This window comes from Uloborus diversus, chromosome 7, assembly GCF_026930045.1.
Source record: "Uloborus diversus isolate 005 chromosome 7, Udiv.v.3.1, whole genome shotgun sequence".
Lineage (NCBI taxonomy): Eukaryota > Metazoa > Arthropoda > Arachnida > Araneae > Uloboridae > Uloborus > Uloborus diversus.
This window is the reverse complement of record NC_072737.1, coordinates 102,520,534-102,538,724: the sequence shown is the minus strand read 5'-3', so window position 1 is coordinate 102,538,724 and position 18,191 is coordinate 102,520,534. Positions and strand designations below refer to the sequence as shown.

General features: G+C 33.0%; 1 protein-coding gene across 3 annotated transcripts in view; it reads right to left on the bottom strand.

The window, feature by feature from the left end:
- Window positions 1-2,369: 2,369 nt before the first annotated feature.
- Window positions 2,370-18,191, bottom strand: part of LOC129225827 (DEP domain-containing protein 1A-like) — a 94,718-nt gene continuing 78,896 nt past the window's right edge. Inside the window, exons 10-12 of one of the 3 annotated variants that reach the window (XM_054860341.1) lie at window positions 16,116-16,277; window positions 8,877-9,050; window positions 2,370-2,547 (exon numbers count right to left, since the gene is read on the bottom strand). In XM_054860341.1, the coding sequence (XP_054716316.1) occupies window positions 2,446-2,547; window positions 8,877-9,050; window positions 16,116-16,277 (438 nt within the window). In that variant the 3' untranslated portion in view covers window positions 2,370-2,445. The remainder of the gene's footprint in view (window positions 2,548-8,876; window positions 9,051-16,115; window positions 16,278-18,191) is intronic. The other 2 variants (XM_054860342.1, XM_054860343.1) reach the window with 2 other exon arrangements.

The following is an 18,191-nucleotide window of genomic DNA, read 5'->3' as shown; positions in this document are numbered from 1 at the left end:
GATTGAAGTCTGAAACAAGACACGCAATTTTTGGCAACAGATGAGTTGGCATGTTCCCAAAACATATGTTTATGGCGGAAATTACAGTGGATGAAAATGGATTGGGAAAAATAAGGTAAGGGGAACCAAAAACATTAGAAAAATCAGAATCTTTTCAATTTATAAGAACTACAAGTTTGCTATGAGGCCTAAAGAAGTAAAACAAGGAGAAAAACGTTACAAAACAAACATAGAAAGCTGGAATTCCAGCAAAAACCGGAAAAGTCTCATCCCTGTATGGTGCTTAAAGGACATAAAGCAGGTTGCCGGCAGCCAAGGATGATTTTCTGCAAAAAACCAGTAGAATTTCTGCAAATATCTTAATTTTGTACAAATTCTGCAGATTTCTTTAAACTCAAAGTAAATCTAAAGTTCCTGCAAAAGACTTATCAAACTCAACATTTCAGGCTTTCTGCTAATTTAAATAAAATCTGCAGAACTTCTGCAAAACTCTATCTTGAGTTGGAAGATATTTCTGGATATTTCAAAGAAATCTATAGAATTTCTGCAGAAAATGTGTCTGAGTTCTCTTCTCACATTTGAATTGAAAAGAATTGTTCTGCAGCTTAGTCCTCTGTTCTACAACATACGTTGCAAATTCAGTAGTATTCTGCTTTGGGGCAAATCTGCAAAGCTGTATTTTTTTTTTCCTTTTCTAGCTGATTCTTTTTCAAGTTTATTCTTTGTCATTTTGCTTTTCAGCTATTGGACCCGAGGCACCTACCTGGGGGGGGGGGGGGATTTTTCACTTTGGAGGGCACCCCTGATTAGCACTGTGGTGCCTAACTTACTGCTAGCGAAGTTGACCCAAGCCCTGCCATGGTATATATATAAATCATAATAATTTTCTGTTCTTTATATTCAAAGAATGTGTTGAATTTTTATACTATCATTAATGTTTTATTTTCTAGATTCATTTTTACCATAAAGATAATTTTGACAACAGACGATACTTAACAAAAATATAACTGACCTAAAAATGAAATAATTTTTTTGCATAAAAGAATTAGATTTGAATATTTTACAACACATTTCATTTTTAAGAATTTACATTTTGAAATAAAATTTAAATAGGAAATGCTGAATATTTGTTTGAACATTTATGGGAAGTTGTATTAGATTTTATTATCGACCTATTTCAACTATTCAATTAATAGGCAAACTAAATTTTAGTACTCTGTTTCAATAAACTGCTGCATTATTAAATATGGGGCTTTACTAAAAGTTATACCTACATAATTACTAAGGAAAAAAGGTGGGGGGGGGGGGACTAATTATAAGGGAAGCCAAATTGCAGAAAAATATACGGAATTACTTTAAGACCATTTCTTGGATTTCACGATTCTTATGAATGTGGAAAGACTCCTAAAGATCAAGCTCGGAAGAATTTGCGCATTTCTGGACAATATCATAAGAATTTAAATCAAAGGAGTGATTTGATTCCCAGCAATATTGAGAAATACTAGACCTGTTCAACTGTTGTAAATTTCCCCATTGGGTTACAATCAGAAAGCAAACCACTATAAGGAAAAATTAATAAATCCCAAAAGTAACATTCTTACAAAAAAAAAAAAAAAAAAAATGTACTTGCATATAATATGTGCTTGTTATTTATGTTAGTATGGTAGTTATGGTCAAATGCATTAATAACAATGTGCTTGTTATTAATGGATTTAATTACATGCCAATAAAGTAATCAATTCAAAAGCAAACATTGTTATTGTAATTTGCTCATTTTTTTTTAAATAAATTATTTTAGGTTCCTTATAGAGAGGAAATTTAATGTTTATTTATTGAATAGCTATGATAAATTCTTTAGCAACTGGATTAGGGGCGGTAACTTACTGCTCAAATGTTTGCTTAGTTTAAATTCATTTTTCATGAAACTATTCCTAACTAAACAATATTTTTCTTGTTGAAATAAAAAATGACATTATTAGTAAATATTTTTGCAAAATCAAACTGTTTATTAATACTAATAAGATATGTATAGAACTTAGATTCATTTTGAAGCTGAACAGATTTTTAAAGTCCCTCTCCCCCAAACCTCGATTTTTCAGTCATGCCGGAATGGACCAGGCAAGTGTTGTTGAAAATCAGGTGATTCCCCGAATTTTGCGGCATGCCAGATAATTCGGTACCTGAAAACTAGTAGAAGGAAAGAACGGCAAAACAACCAAATTTTTACAGGGCAAAACAACTAAATTCCTCAAGGGAGGGGCAATCGCCCCCCTTATCCCTCCCTTGTATCCGTTCTTGCATATTTGCTACATCTAGCACATGCCACAAAAAATATTTGACACATTCAAAAAAATTCTACGATGAATTTATTGAGTTTTATTATTCTATTTTATAAATATATTATATCTATAAAAATACATAACTATTCAGTGCTACACACATATCTCACAATCGTATTGCAATTTTGTTTAAAAAGGATTTTTTTGATCTTGGTTTCCATTCCTCGGGGAAGTGAGCATAATACACTTCTGCATGATTTTCTTTAAACTGAAAAGAAAAAATGTCTTGTATCATCTATTATGCTAAAAATTACATACCCAAAGTAAAAATCATTAATGACAAAGAAGATGCTTTGCATTTTCATTTAATCAGAGAAAATATATATTTTTTCAGAGGCCTAACCTCACTTCACTCAGTCTGATTCATTTCACTTTGCTAGCTAAAATCTCTTTCACAGACCTTAAGGCCAAATTTATAAGTAGGCACCTGCCGAGGGGGTCAATATATACAAGCAGCAAACGTTTACTTTAATCATATATTTTTTACTATTCTTGAAAATAAAATACAGTTGGCTCTCTATTGACTAGGGTTTCCAATCCCGATCCCGAATGATATTTAGTGGGATTAATCCTGCGGGATTGAAAGCAAAATCCTGCGGGGGATTTCTAATCCCGCAATTTTTTTCCCATGTAAAGGTTTCCCAACTTTTGCCTCTCATAAGACGAATACTTTCACAAGCAATTACTTTCCTTGGATATCTTTGCTTTTCATATGATAAACGGTGGATTTACCATTTAAGAAGACAATAAAAATTGAGTTTTTATTTATTTATTTATTTTTTTGAGATTGAATTGGCATTCTCATTCAAGGCCTCAGTTTCCAAAAGTTCAGCAATTTTGAAACAGCGTAAAATTTGTAAATATTTTTAAAAATCATCTCTAAGCAAATTAAAATTCAGAAAATTGTGCTTGAAAAAAATACAAAAATAGGTATTACAGATTGCAAAACCCGCTGGAGTAGCCAGAATGCATTGTTGGAGTACTTCTGTAACTTTAAAAAAAGAAAGCAATGAAAAGCGTGACTTTTTTTTTTTTTAATGTATTCAGCATGACTCTAAAAGAGGCGACAGAAACGTGGATGAAACACAGAATTACTTGCGTGACAGTGCAGTAAGTTAAACTGCTCAAGTTTTTAAATGTCTCTTAAAAGTGAGAGGTAAAATTAGCGAAGTTCTCCAAAAAGTTTCACTGAGATTGCGACTCAGTGTTATCAACCACCATTCACCCATTGATGTAATGAATCAAATGCACTGATACAATGACCAACATCAACAAAGGAACAAGGTATTCTCCATGCAAGTTAAATTGGATACAGCAGAACACATATCATATAGGCATCATTTATGTCCACAATTTGCAGCTTTTAAGCAAAAACCTATCAGCATAAGGAAAGAAAGAAAACTCTATTTCAGAAGGCTTTAAGTTGATGGGGATCTTTTGCTAAATGTCCGCAATTATTTAACCTCAGTAAAAACCACTGCTGTGGAGCAACAGCACGTTTTTTCATCCAGCTCATCATTTTTGAGCAAAAATTCTTTACCATTTTGTACGAGCTTTGTTAAGATGCATTGGACATTTTTAGGGCACACTTTTTTGTATTAAACGGTAATTGATAATTGGGAATTGGACTTTGTAGTGCGAAACAATTGGTGTACGGGATTCGAGAAAACTACTAATTCATGAAACAAAAGCAGTCTTTCCGAAAACTTTTGCTGTTTGATATTTAAATTTAATTAATCAAGTCAATCCCGTGGGATCCTGCGGGATTGACTCCTTAGAATCCCGAAATCCCGCAAGACTGAATTCAGCATGGGAACGGAAACCCTACTATTGACCGACTTTCAACGGACCACAAAAAATCGTCCTTAAATAGAATGCATCCTTAAACAGAATGCTTCTAAAACTGCAGTGGAGCATCCAGGACCGTGAAAAGTCGTCTTTAAATAGAGAAAGTCGTTAAATAGGGTGTCGTTAAACAGAGAGCCAACTGTATTGTTTTTCCCCCTCATCATTTTCTTATTATTTAATAGACAACAGCTACTTTAACGCATATTATGAAACTGAGTTATTTTTCAAGCATGGAAACAAATTATTTAAAGATAACTGTGAGACACCAAGCGGGCAGTAGCTGGAGAAAAGTAGAATGCATCATTGTGTCTGGCAACAAGATTATAGTTGAGATCTTTAGAAGCATTAACACGTTCAAGTTCGTTCATTCAATTTCGTGATTAAAGTCTTTGAAGGCAATTGACATTGAGTGACAGACAAAAAAGGCTAAGTGGTTCTTAATACAAGGAACATGCTTTGTTAGAAACCGAAAAACAAAAAAATAAAACATTATACATCTTTCAAGAGTGGGCAGAGTACAAGAACAAAAAGTTCAAGAACTAGTTTTGACTCTTTTGGGAAATAAATAAAGTTGTAAATGAAAACATAAAAAAGGTGAGAAATTGGAGGAAACTAACAAAAGTGAAGCACAAGAAATGACAGAAGAAATTCAGATAAAACTTGAAAAATAAATAAAAAACAGGACAAAGATTCTTTCATAAATGAAGACGGCAGCTACGATAAAATTGTTAATGCACAAAACATTGAAGTTTAGTGGTGGACAAAAATCCAGTTTTATACTGTCAGTCTTCTTTTGCCAAAACAAACCGCGAATTTGCACATGTTTCAGGCCTGTTCTGAGTTTATCGGGATGGAAACCCGGAAATAAAAAAAATGCAAAATAACATGTTCAACAGTTCTTCCAAAGTAGCAAAAAAAAAAAAAAAAAAAAAAAAAAAAATAGAGACAACAAATGCAAGAGGAAAGGGCCGGGGCCTCCGCGATCCTTCTTTACATGGGCCTGGAACAGGGTAGAAGCCAAAACCACTAAGAGATGGTTGCTTTTCCCCAAACTTGATGTTTACATTCTGCCTCATATCCTTTGCTCGAACATTTGCGATTTTTTGTATTTACGTTGCGTTTAATTAAATCTTATTTATAATTTAATGATGATTGATGTTATTATACATCTTATCTATTATACATCGTTGTTTACTTATTAAGAATTAAAACTGCTTTTTTGCGATAAAAATTGCTATCAAGAAGTTAAATTAATAGCATTTACTGATATAAAAATATTTTCCAACTATTCCCAAGAAGAAAATTACTGCGAATGGAATTAACGAAAATAGTTATATTAGTAGTTGAATATAAAACTGGCAGAGCCACATAAGTCATCTAATTTTTTCAAAACCAGTGTTTACCAAGAAGCATCAAGAGGAGGTGTGGTTGGACTTAGCGTCATAAATAATTTTTTTTTCTCTATTTTATGGGTTAGACCCTATTTTATGGGTTATCGTCTCTTCTAAACTGAGAATAATTAAAACGTATCTGTTAGTAAACATAGCTTGTTTTGAAGATTCCTGTTAAGATGCACTAATGTATTTTAACTTTTTTTTTTTTTTACCCTTCCTTAATTTAGCATTACTATTTTTCAGTTTCGAATAATTGTTCAAAAATAAGTTAATGCAAACACATATGATTTGTTTTGCTTTGTTCTGTTACATGTTTCACATTCCTGTAATGTATAAATCAGGAAATTTTATCCAATAAGATTTTTTTCAACATTGTTCTTATATTTTCTGCAGAGAAAATTTTCATTGCTTGATAAAATAAATTGAAAAAAAATTTAAAACTAGCTACAAGTATTTTTACAATATCTGAATCTGGATAAGTCAGTTCACTTCAATCTATATCAAGTAAATATTCTTTTGTCATAGAATTTGTTATTTCAAATAATTTAACCTTGATGTAAATGACATTACAGGGCAGTGATTGAAATTGAACACTGCACTGTTAAAGAGATTTAAATTTATGAACAGTGTATCCAGAAAGGTAAATATAGAGAGGTATTAAACCTTCTTCAGCTATGCTAAAGTCAACACCTTTTATATAAACTTCAATCATATCTATTGGGGTTTCTTTCTCAGAAATCTCACACAAAATTTCTTACAAATGAAAAGATCCACATTCTTTTGAATGCAATTTCAGTAAGCTGCTTATTCTCTTTTTTTTTTTTTTTTTTTTTTTGTTTGCTAAACTTACTCTACACAAATACTGTAATTTACACCACATAACTAGTGATATTGACGAAATTCGCCTTCCAAAAAGTTAGTTTAATACTTTCCAGTTAAAACATAACTATCAGAGAATGTTGTGTCAGTTGATGAATTATTATTCTTTTGATAGTCTTTGTGGTATGTTCAAGTGAACAAAACGTTTCTGATGTTAGTTTCCCGAGTTTCCTTTTCTGTCCTGCCTGGAATCGTAACGCTTTTCCACTCACTGACTCATTCTATAACTTACAAAAAAAAAAAAAAAAAAATCTCATCTGAAATGAGCTTAAAAGGTTTATAATTTCATCCAATTGTTTATAGCCTTTGTGACGATTTTTCACATTCATAATGCTCCACCATTTGTTACTTATTTGGATGAACTCTATCATTCCTTTATATACAGAGTCATTTTACCTTTTGAAAGCTTGTGCATTTGTCATGTCAAAAAGTTAAAACATAAACGTACAAACACTCAACATTGGTTGGCTGTAATTACATTATTACCGTCAACTTTGGAGCACACTTAATCTCAGATTTACTCTTCTCTTATGAACTAAGGGAGAATGATTAAGCCCACTAAATACTCACATTAATATCAAGATCAAGGGACTTAATTCTGTATTCGTAATCCAGGAGAAAAAATGATTCAAAATTTCACAACTCGAAATACCAAAACACGTGCAATAAGTAATCAATACAGTGCTTAAAGCTGAACCAAAGAGGGAAGAAACAAATTTTCCCCCAATGCTTAGCTCAGAGGTCGAATGGTAGCGGTGACACTTGTTGCAGGCCCACTCAAAGAGAAACATTGCGGAGGCCCCGAAAGGGCCCATTTTCAACCTGTCGCCCCTTTTTAAATTGGAATCTATCACGAGTGCTAGTCTTAGCTTTCGAGAACAGGCAGTAGGTGCTAAAATAATAAATTATGAAACTGGAGATTAGATTTTGAAACCTTGCATCCATCAATAATAATTTATTAGGAAGTTAGAGATTGTATTTAGAGTGTAATCCTTTTATCAAAATGTCTTTGAGTGAAAGATGACAAATGGCAAAACAAATCAAAGTTGATAAATTTATTCTGAAAGTAAAGGTGCCATCTTTTGTGGAACATCTGTGTTACCATTGGGGAACATCTCGGTTACTGCTCATTTTTCCAATTTATATCATACTAGCTGCATTGTTCGGCTTTGCAGTCTACTTGAAAATAAAACTTATGTCAATGAGGAGTGTTCAACGATCAAGCTTGAGAAAAAAAAGGATCTTCAAAATTTCCTGACAGAACACGAGAAAATGATCAAAAAGGAAAAATTTACAGAAAAAGCCTGAAAACAAAAGCAAGAATTTTATTTGTTTGCAGAGAAAAAAAGGGCAACAAATCTTTCTCCTTAATGATTTTATTCATGCTAATTAAAACTGAACTCAAGGCAGACGATAAATTTCCGATTTAATTTTGATTATTTGACTTAAAAATGCTCATAACTTTTTTCCTGGTGATTTACAGTCTCTTTTTTTTTTTTGAAATTTGAAGAAAGTTAATCAACTTTAAGGGTATTTTTTGCAAGCTTTCGAATGAAACTTAAATTTAAAAAAAATCGGATAGTTATTTTAGGTACAAAGAGCCATTTAAAGCCATTTTTGGGTCGTAAAATTAAAATTCGAATGATTCGGCTCTTTTTATGCATTTGAAAGAGATCGTTTGCATTAGATCGTTCCATCTAGGCTGCCGAAGTACCTTCCTGCAAAATTTATTCGAGATCTTACGTAAAATGTGGATTTGTATAGGATCATACATACATTTATTCAGTTTTATTTATATTGATTTTTCTCATATAGGCAGCTGGGGTTAATTTGCATTGAAACTTACCGGAGCTCAGCTCCTGCACTGCTTTTTCATTTCATGTGAATTTTTGCATGTTCAACGATTTCAGAGTAATTTATATATGGAAATATGTTATGAAGACTATAGTGCTTAAGCAACTCTTTTTTCAGAAATAAAGCCTGGCGTAAAAAATGTAGCTCCTGTTTTCCAGCATAACTTTTTACTATAATATCTCTCCATTGTCGAGAAACATTTTAGGAGTGAAAGAAAACAATTTTAAGAAAACGGTACTTTTCCAATAAAAGTATGTCCCTTGGCCCATTTTGTTTTATTTTTTGCCATAGAAAAATAAAAATTTTGTAGCTGGTGACATTCAACAACTTCAATTTCTAAGTTCTAGGGCTGCCATGTACTTGTAGATGTCGCCAATCGCTTTTAGCAATTTTTCTATTGTCACAAAGGCAGAAAGTAAACAAGTCACCAAACCAAGTGATTACCCTTAGTTTAAAAGTTCCTAGAAAACTGTAGGGTTATAATATTCACTACTAATTAATTTGAATAAAAATGTGTATTGCATATCGCATGCAATATTTAAAACGGTTCATTCTTCCTCACCTGTTTAAGTCGCTTTTTCCGCTCTTTTTCAGCCAAATTTTTATCTTCTATAATGCTGTTTAGAAGGCTTTTCAGAGCTTTGGTGGAAACAGATACTTTCTGGTCTTCATACTGCTGTTTTGAAACCAATTCACAATAAGTTAGAGAACAGGTATCATCCACAGAATAAACAATCTGTAAGAGAGGCAGGAAAAGCATCAAGAGTGCAGCCCAAGTACCCAAATGAAAAAGAGGAACCCATAAGCATGCAGTAAAGAAAAGCATAGCAGTGCAAAATCAAATTTCATAAATATCCTTTTATTTCTTAAATTATTGAAAATACATTACTGGTCACTAGTGCAGACGGAATTGATCTTCTGGGGTGATCATAATGTTCCTTACATAAGTACCATATTAGGATTGACTAGAATCATAAAACCAATGGCTCTGGAGGAGTAATCCACAATCTCGTCTTGCTGTACTACTGTCTCATGGCCAATTATATAAGTTAGAATTTCATAGGAATTCATGCAATATAAGCTATACAGATGGTTGGGAAATGTACAGGTTGGGCGGTGCAGTGCGAAAGATCAGTACACACCATTGAGAAAAGATAAAATAGAAAGAGTGAAGACTTTCATTTGTGTTGCCAAGACACCAAGTCACGTGATAGACTTTAAAGCAAAGCATTGGAAGAAATCGGGTTTCTTTTGCTTGTTTCATGAAAAACGTGCCAACCATTCGTCGTTGTTGAGTGACGTGACTTTAGGTCAGCTTTTGCTGAGACAATGAATGAACTTGCTCCCTCTATTTACTAATTCCTGCTCTAACCCATTTTCATACAACAAAGGATGAATTGGTTGGATGGTTTAGACCCTCGTTTTACGCGGTTTATGATTTGGCACTTTTATTTTATTTTACCCAGATGCAGCATTGCAAACAGGTAAAATTTTCCCCTCTTCCAAAATCCAAACTCTTAAGATTGCTGATAACAAGTAATAAACTGCATTTTGGCGTGCTAACAAGCAAGCTTGGGCCACTGGAGACATTTTTTGTGATTGGTTCCAGAACTCTTCCCAGAAGTGAAGTTATTAAACTCACACAATTTACAGCTCACTGGAAGAAGAGCTCTTAGAAGTGACAAAGGAGAATGAAACGAACGAGGATATTGACATCGATGACACACAACCAAACTCTTTCACACCGAAAATTTTGAGCCATTCCTTGACAATGGCAAAAGATCTTTCTGATTTATTACTGAAGGGAGATCCTGTCATGGAAAATGAGCGAGTGATCATGAAAGTGTTATTGCCCCGCAAAGAACTAGAGGAAATTTTTTTTTATTGAATGCCAAAAGAATAACATAAGCAGCTATTTTTTTTTATAAACACTGAGTTAAGGGGAAAACCAGTTTAAGAGGCCAAAATTTTAGTGTTTTTCATAATTTATTTTTTAACAGGAAAGAAAAAATCAGAATTTTTTTAAACTTGGAGGATATTTTATTCATCTTTTGAAGTAAACCTTGTAATGTTTTGAAATCATTTCCACCGGAACTAGTGGAGTTAGAAGCTGCTGTCCATAGGTGGTCGTCATCAGAGCTTATTGCTGGTGGGCCCTGTGCAGACACGACGACACTATCGTAGAATGATAGAGAGTTCATGCAGAAAGATTTTGCACTAAGGGGAGAAAAAGTCAACAATAAAACCATTCTGCAGAACAATAGCTAAGGATAGCTCTTTCACGGTAAAAAATGTAACTTGACTACAAATTAATTAAAAGGCCTGATTTTCTGAGAAAAAATATAGAATTATCGACATTATTTTACAAAAAAAACTTTGGCGAGCGCCAAATTGAGCGATCACTCATGACCGTCGTAGTCTGCAACATCGGAAATCGGGAGATATGGCATGGATAAAAACCGGTTCTAACCAGAACTTCTTCCCACGTGGAGCGATTTTGAAGCAACCTTGTGTGGTTTCGCATTGGCTTTGCAACGCACTTGTTTGTGTGAAAGACTTATGCCAATTTGTTTTCAAGCTTTTTTTCATCTTTCTTGAAAAATTAATTTAAGCCCTTAAAAATGGCTTATTTTAGGTGTCGTAGGTTGTAGCAACAGATGGAATCTATATATATAAAAATGGATGTTGGTAAATTTGTTCCCTAAGATCTCAGAAACTACCTGGCAGATTTGGCTGAAACTTTCACCGTTTGTTCATTTCGGTACTGAGAAGGTTTATAGACATATTCGAAAACAATCCGATAGATATAGTTCCTTTTTTATTCCAAATTAGTCCCAATTTTTGCATAAATGCCCCAATATGGGGGTGAAAAAATAGGCGAACATGTTAAAATTATGTGTCTATCGATAGCGCTAATTTTTCTGCTTAAGATGGCATCTGTTAGAAAGTTCTAAGTTGCATAAAAAACGAGTTATGAGCTTTTTCGTTCCATGTTTGAAGGCTTTCATCAACCTAATTCATTATTTAGTGTATCATCTCAACTCCCAGTTCATATTTAGAATTGTTGTAGTGTTGAATATTTTTGCGTTTCGTCTGACTGGTCGAGGCTTTTCTCAAGTCAAATCTTAAAGTAATGTTTTTCCGAAAGACTGGCTAATAATAAATGGATTTGGCTGATGATTTTCCATTTAAACGGAACTTTAATGTAATTAATGGTTTTTTATTACTGTTTGCACTGATTGGACACTCATTATTCAATCAACCAGCAGAAATCTCGCCAAAGTTTTTTGCAGAAAGATTTCAGTAGCTGATGCATTTGGCAGCTGTTTCAACAGTCACTGTTTTTGAAGCCAAAGAGTATGTAGTAATGTTTCTCAGCTTTCACCATGTACACAAAATATTGCCAATCAAATAATCTTTAAGAAACTTTTTTTGATACATAAAATAATCCACCAACTAAATTAGGCAAATCCATAAACAGCACAAAAACTTACATTAATTTTTCGTTTTTCACAATTTCAAACAATCGCAAATTTTACTACATATTTTGGAAACATTTCGGATGAAACTGTTTAGCGCCATTTTATGGTGATCAAGAGTATCTCAGCATCTGGCGACAAAATCTCTGCAACGAAAATTAGTAACATATCGTTTTTCGAAGTAAGGAAGGGGAACATTATCGAAGGTTTCCCAAAACGATTCCCGCAAATTTGGAAAAATCGCACCAAGAGCCCACAATGATTGAAATTTTCCAGAATAACTAGGGCAAGTATAAGGGGGCGGCTACAAATTTTGAAAGAGTTCGTACTTCTATTGCCTTACAAAGATGGTTTTAGATTCCATGTTTAAAAAAAAAGGTACTAACAGATAAATCTTTTTAAACATGTGAAGAATAACTTCATATTTTGGAAATTCTTCAAATTTGTATATGCTTAAATGTTGTGCGTTCGTTTCTAAATGAATACTATTTTGTTTTTTATACTTACTGCTATTTTAGTTTTACGGTATAAGGAAGAAGCTTGATTTTTAATCACGTCAAAAAGGTGTGTTTTAAATTCTTCCACTTAAAACAGAAAACAAATGCAAGTAAGGATTGTTTTTCATAACTATTACTGACCCAGGCAACGCCGGGTATTTTTGCTAGTCCTTAATGAATTGGGTGGTATTTTGGGCTGACCAATCCTTAGTCAGATAGGGGCGCTTATATGAATGAAAATCTAATTAAATTATTTTTTTTTTGTATGGAAAGGGAACTTTTGTTTGCTCCATGCTAACCTGGAAATAAGGAAAAACTTACTTTTGTAGGGTTGTGGGCACTTGAAACAGCTTACCGGAAGTGGTGGTAACAAGCAAGGGGGTGGATAGCTTTAAGAGGGCCATTGATCTTCATTGGGGACTAATAAATTGACTAGGACTAGCCTAGCTGGGCCAAGAGCCTGTTGCTGGTTGTCACATTTGTATTTGATTTAAATTATTTTTTTCCCATGAGGGAGAGGGCAGAGTGGGATTTGTTTTTTGCTTTAAATGCATAATGAGTATTTTAATAAAATCCTATTTTATTCTGGGTGGTGTTTGAATTTTTGATTTGTTCTAACTAAAATGTGTATTTTAATTAAATTTATTTTCCTTTTGGGGGGAAGGGAATATTTTTTGCTTATAATATTGTGTATTGCATATATTAAGTTTTTTTTTTTTAATGGGAGGGTGAATTTTATTTATTCATTTTTTCTACAAATCACATGCATGTTTTAGTTTTTTTTTCCCTTTGGGTAAGGTTTTTTTTTCCACCGAACTGTAATGGCATATTTGAATTGAAAATTGTTTTTTCTTCGGATCTTATTTCTTGGAATATTGAATAGATGTTGCGTCTGTATTTTTCTGGTATTTAGAGCTACTGATAAGTGCTTAGAGATTAAGATTGAAAACTTAAATATGAGAGTGGCATCTCTGTTTAAGCAATCACCCCTACTATAACATAATAATTTACATTATCATTACATAAATTAACATAATAATTTACATTGCTTTTGGTTTAGATTTTTTCCTCCACTTACCAGTTGCTGTTACCATGGTGTTAATATTTTCAGAGCCGGCCTTAAGCCTTTTAGAGCAAAAGGGCCCAATTAGGCCACATGCCAGCAGGGGCCCTGCACTAACAAAACCTTTTTACTTCCTTTTACAAAAAAGGAAGTATTGTATCCGCAAAAAAAATTTCACCCAAAAATCGGCCTTAATTTCCCTTTTGCTCACCCCCAAATGAATGTCGAGTTTTTTTTTCAACCTGACCACACGTGGATATGTGCCTAGGAACGTACAGACACCCGATCCCCGAGTTAATTACAACGAGTTTTCTCGTGACGTCTGTATGTACGTATGTATGTGTGTATGTATATCGCATAACTCAAGAACGGAATGTCCTAGAAAGTTGAAATTTGGTACATCGACTCCTAGTGGGGTCTAGTTGTGCACCTTCCTTTTTGGTTGCATTTGTATGCTTCAAAGGGGGTCTTTTGCCCCTTTTTGGGGGGAAATAATTGTTAATTTCGATGTAAACTCACGTGGTGTTATAATTTGGCAGACACTTGGCGATATATCGGCAGTTTTTAATCGGCTGTTTTTTTAACACAATCACTTAATATGGTACATATACTTATGTATTTTAAAATCTTTAAATAATAATTAGACAAATTGATTTTTGCTGCTGAGTGGAGGGAAAAGCAATAATCATAAAACTTGAAAAAATAGTCAAGCACCATTTAAGCATGTTTTACTTCACTTATAAAATGTCTTAGTCATCTAATAATATTTTCACCTTCAACTTTTACGACCTCTATGATCAAGTTGTAAATCACATCTTTATGGAAAAAAATATATATACGAAATCACTTCTAAATATACGAAATTACTACATAAAAATTGTTCTTGTTACGATGTTAAGTTGTTGATCGAAGTATTTTTAGTTACTGTTATAGAGGAAAAGTATGTAATAAACTAAAAAAGAAGGAGTTTTGAAGGCGTCAAAACCAAAATGAAGGAGTTTGAAGGGCCCTTCAAAAAATTTTCCTGAATGAAGGAGTATTGGAGGAGTTTTGAAGGAGCGTACGAACCCTGGTAATAATACAATTTGAATTGAACCAGGGATGCTGGTAGTCTCACTGAAGGATAGATGAAGCTGTGCTTCATCTTTCTTTAGTTTAAAATTATTTTTGTGTTTTTCTGTCTTGTAATGCTACTTAATAGCGTTTTATCCCTTCTCAACTGATATGAATCTGTCACACACCAAACAGATCTATTGTACTGAAAGTTTTCCTAAAAATGTCTGAAATGCTCAATCACAAAGAGAAGCAGATCACATGAGGCTTAGTTTTGCAATTTTCATATTCAAAGTATATTTTCAAGAATTATAAAGCTTAATTAAAAAAAAATACTCCATGATTGCAGGGCCATGAGTGCTTTGAACTTTTATGGGGGGGGGGGAACTAATTCCACCCTTTAGCAGGCATTGTGACAATGAAATGATGTACACAAATTCAACTTCATAAAATTACATAATTCAACTTTATTTCATATACAAACGCTACTTTAAAATGTTAAGTGCTCAATTGTTTAAATTTAATATCCACCCCCACCCCCACACACACTAAAAAACAGTAATAACCGAAAATAAGCTAATAATAATCAAAATTTGGAAAACTAAATAAACTTGAATTAAACAACACAAAAATTATTAATTTTTTAGTTATTTAAATAAAAATTAAATCGAGTTAATCTGATGTAGCATATCAAAATAACTTCTAATTGCCATAAATATAAAAAATATTTATAAGATGCAAAACGATTCACGAAGGACCAGTTCCTCTCAGAGCCGCCGAAAAGTGATCAGAGTCTTAGACCATGCAGGAGCGAAATTATCGCGCCATGGCCTGAAAGGGATACAGATGGTTCGGGGAAAGGTTTTTAGAGCATTGTGGAGTACCATAAAACTTTTCATGTGGGCCGGGGTCAGGGCCCACGAGAGGCCATGTTAGCCTAGTCGGAAACACAAGGCCGCCGAGCGCGGCTCCTTGTCAGTCTGGTCACCAGGCTCCCTCCCGCAGAAAACTTATGCTACTCCAATTCCTATCCGGGCCCTTTCAAGTGCCCTGTCCTTATTTTACAACTAGGCTAACATGGCCTCTCGTTGATCCTGCGGAAACAAGGGGCCTGGCTTGGAGTCCAAGCAGTATGAATTTTACAAGTTTTATGAAGGAGGTCCCCTCAATTCTCGGTGGTCCCCTTATAACGCATCTTCATATATATATGTGCGTGTGTTTGTATGACGTATAGTAGTTTTTATATTTTTAATGGGTGTTTTGATCTTCTCTCATTCTCTTCGCGATGCAGCTATGTCAGTAAAGGTTGTGCATGAAGAGGGGTGGGGGGAGGTTGCATTTCATTTCCACTGGGGCCTGGTTAAGCTTACAGTGGCTTTGTTTCTGGTCCTTCCTGGACGGAAATAGGCCGGCCAAGAATTACCCATTGCCATTGTTTTATTTTTCAAAGTAAATGCAGCTTACTATTTTAATAAAAATAGAACCTCTTTTAAGTGTCTAACGTAAGAAAAATCTCTGGTTAAATATTTAAAGCTTTTCACATCTGTGTGTGGCCTAGTGATTCGCTTCAGGGCAGTTTCACAGCCGCTTTTCACAAGTATGGAAAGTGCATAAAAGTTTAAAGTGAATATTTTGCGTATGAGATGTCAAGAACAAAAAGAAATAGCAGAAATGCACAATACATGTTTTTTTTTTTGTTTTAAACTTACTCTCCCATTGCACTGTTTAGATAGCTTTTCAACTTCTTCTTTCAAACCATTTGGAGGTTGAAACAGGTGCTCGCAATTATCCAAAAGGTAATTCAATATGTCAAACATAATGTTCTCATTTACATTTGCTTGAATAATAGCAGGTAGAAAGGTACCTAAAAGCTAAAATAAAAAAAAAAAAAATAGTTTTAAACATTTTTTTTTCTTAAATAAAATGTAAGAAATTAATATTTATTGACAGACATTTGAAGCACAAATCTGTAATATAAATACCATTAGTAAGCCAGTGCCAATAATGTTTGAAACCAAAAAATTTAGAACAGGATGAAACCCATTTTTAAAGTAAGAAAATATAGTAAAATTAATAGGTATAATAATAAAAATAATTTACCCGCGATCTGAGTTTGGGAAGGGGAGAGTAGGGGGTTTAAGGGGGGAAAACGGTTTATCACGATTTCCGGCAAAACTACGAGTCCTATGGGAAAAAACTAAATGACAAAGTTGTTGGTAATATCTACAACTTTTGTATTTGTACTTTTTTTACATAACCTCAAAATGTATGCGAAAAGTTCAAAAAACTGACTTTTTGGTTTTTTATTTTTATCTCAGACAAAAAAACGATTTTTTTTCACGAAACTTGGTGAAAAGTTACCTTTTTATATCTCAAATACACTGCAATTTTTTTTATTTAAAATATTTATTTTTTCTTCTTCTTTTGATTTACTTATAAAAAAGCATCATAATTTTCAATCGAAAAATCTCACGTCAAAATATCTGATTTTTTAAAAAAATCGGTGCGTGTGATTTTTGTTGAAATATCTACTTCTTGATGGTATAAGAAAATATATACAATAGTATGGGAAAATTTCGCAGAAAATGAAAACAAAAAATGAAAAAGTTTGAATTTGAAAATAAAAAAATCATCATTACGTAAAATTTTAAGCTATTTATTAAAATTTACACTTTCATTTTTAAAAAATGTAAGTTTCCATGTTAAATTCCTAAATTAAAAAATTGAAAATTCGTGGAACATAGGGATTGCAAAGAACACGCGAAAATAGTTATAAAAAGTCGATATACAAGCAGTATGATAATGCACTTTTACTGCAACTAAATCAGGCACATCACAAACGAGCTGTAATGTTTTTATCGAAATTATTCTGTGTGTTTTGTTTTTGTGAATATGCTATAATATATTATATCTTCAATTGTATTTTTGACCGATCCTATTTTTTCTTTTGAAATATTACCAAAAAACCCACCAAAAAAGCATAATAAGATACGAAATTAAATGTGAGAGCATCTTTATTTATTTCTTTTTCTTCCTTTGATTCTCTCTGTCTTGAAGTACAAAACGTAGCTATTGCAGTCACATCATTATATTGACTTTGATAAGTTTGATGAATTGAAGCTGATGTTAAATTCTCAAATTTTTTGTGTTTATTACTGACACTTTTCTTCAAGGTGACGTCAGAGAATTACTCGATTAGTGATATTCGCTATTCTATATGTGAGCCCTAAAGCAGAATATTTTGTAATGTTCTGCAATGTGAAATCATTTGCCCAAAATTGTTCTGCAAGTACTTCTAGTATTGTACATGTAGAAATGTTATAAAATTTAGTTGATCGTGAAAATTATAAAATTCCCAAAATTTGAGCAGACTGTAAAACCTAAACCGTGCAAGATTCTCCAAATGCATAGAAAAAGCAATTATGTAAAGTTTTATCAAAATCCTAGTATGGGTCGTATCAAACTTTTTTTTTTTTTTGGTTAATTTTACATAGTATGAATGAGCAATTAAAATAATGTTAATAAATAAATGAATTACTAAAATAATAAATATATCAAACGAGTCGAGTTATGGCAGTATATGATAAAATACCTCAAAAGGAATAAAATCATTCAAATATATTCAGGATGAAAAGGAGAAAATTGAAATCTCAATATAGACACACAATTTTTGGCGAGACACGTGTTTCAATTATGGCATGTTTCAAAAACAAACATTTATGGCAGAAATTGTGTTGGATGAAGATTGACTGGGGAAAAATAGGGAAAAAAAGAACCAAAAATGA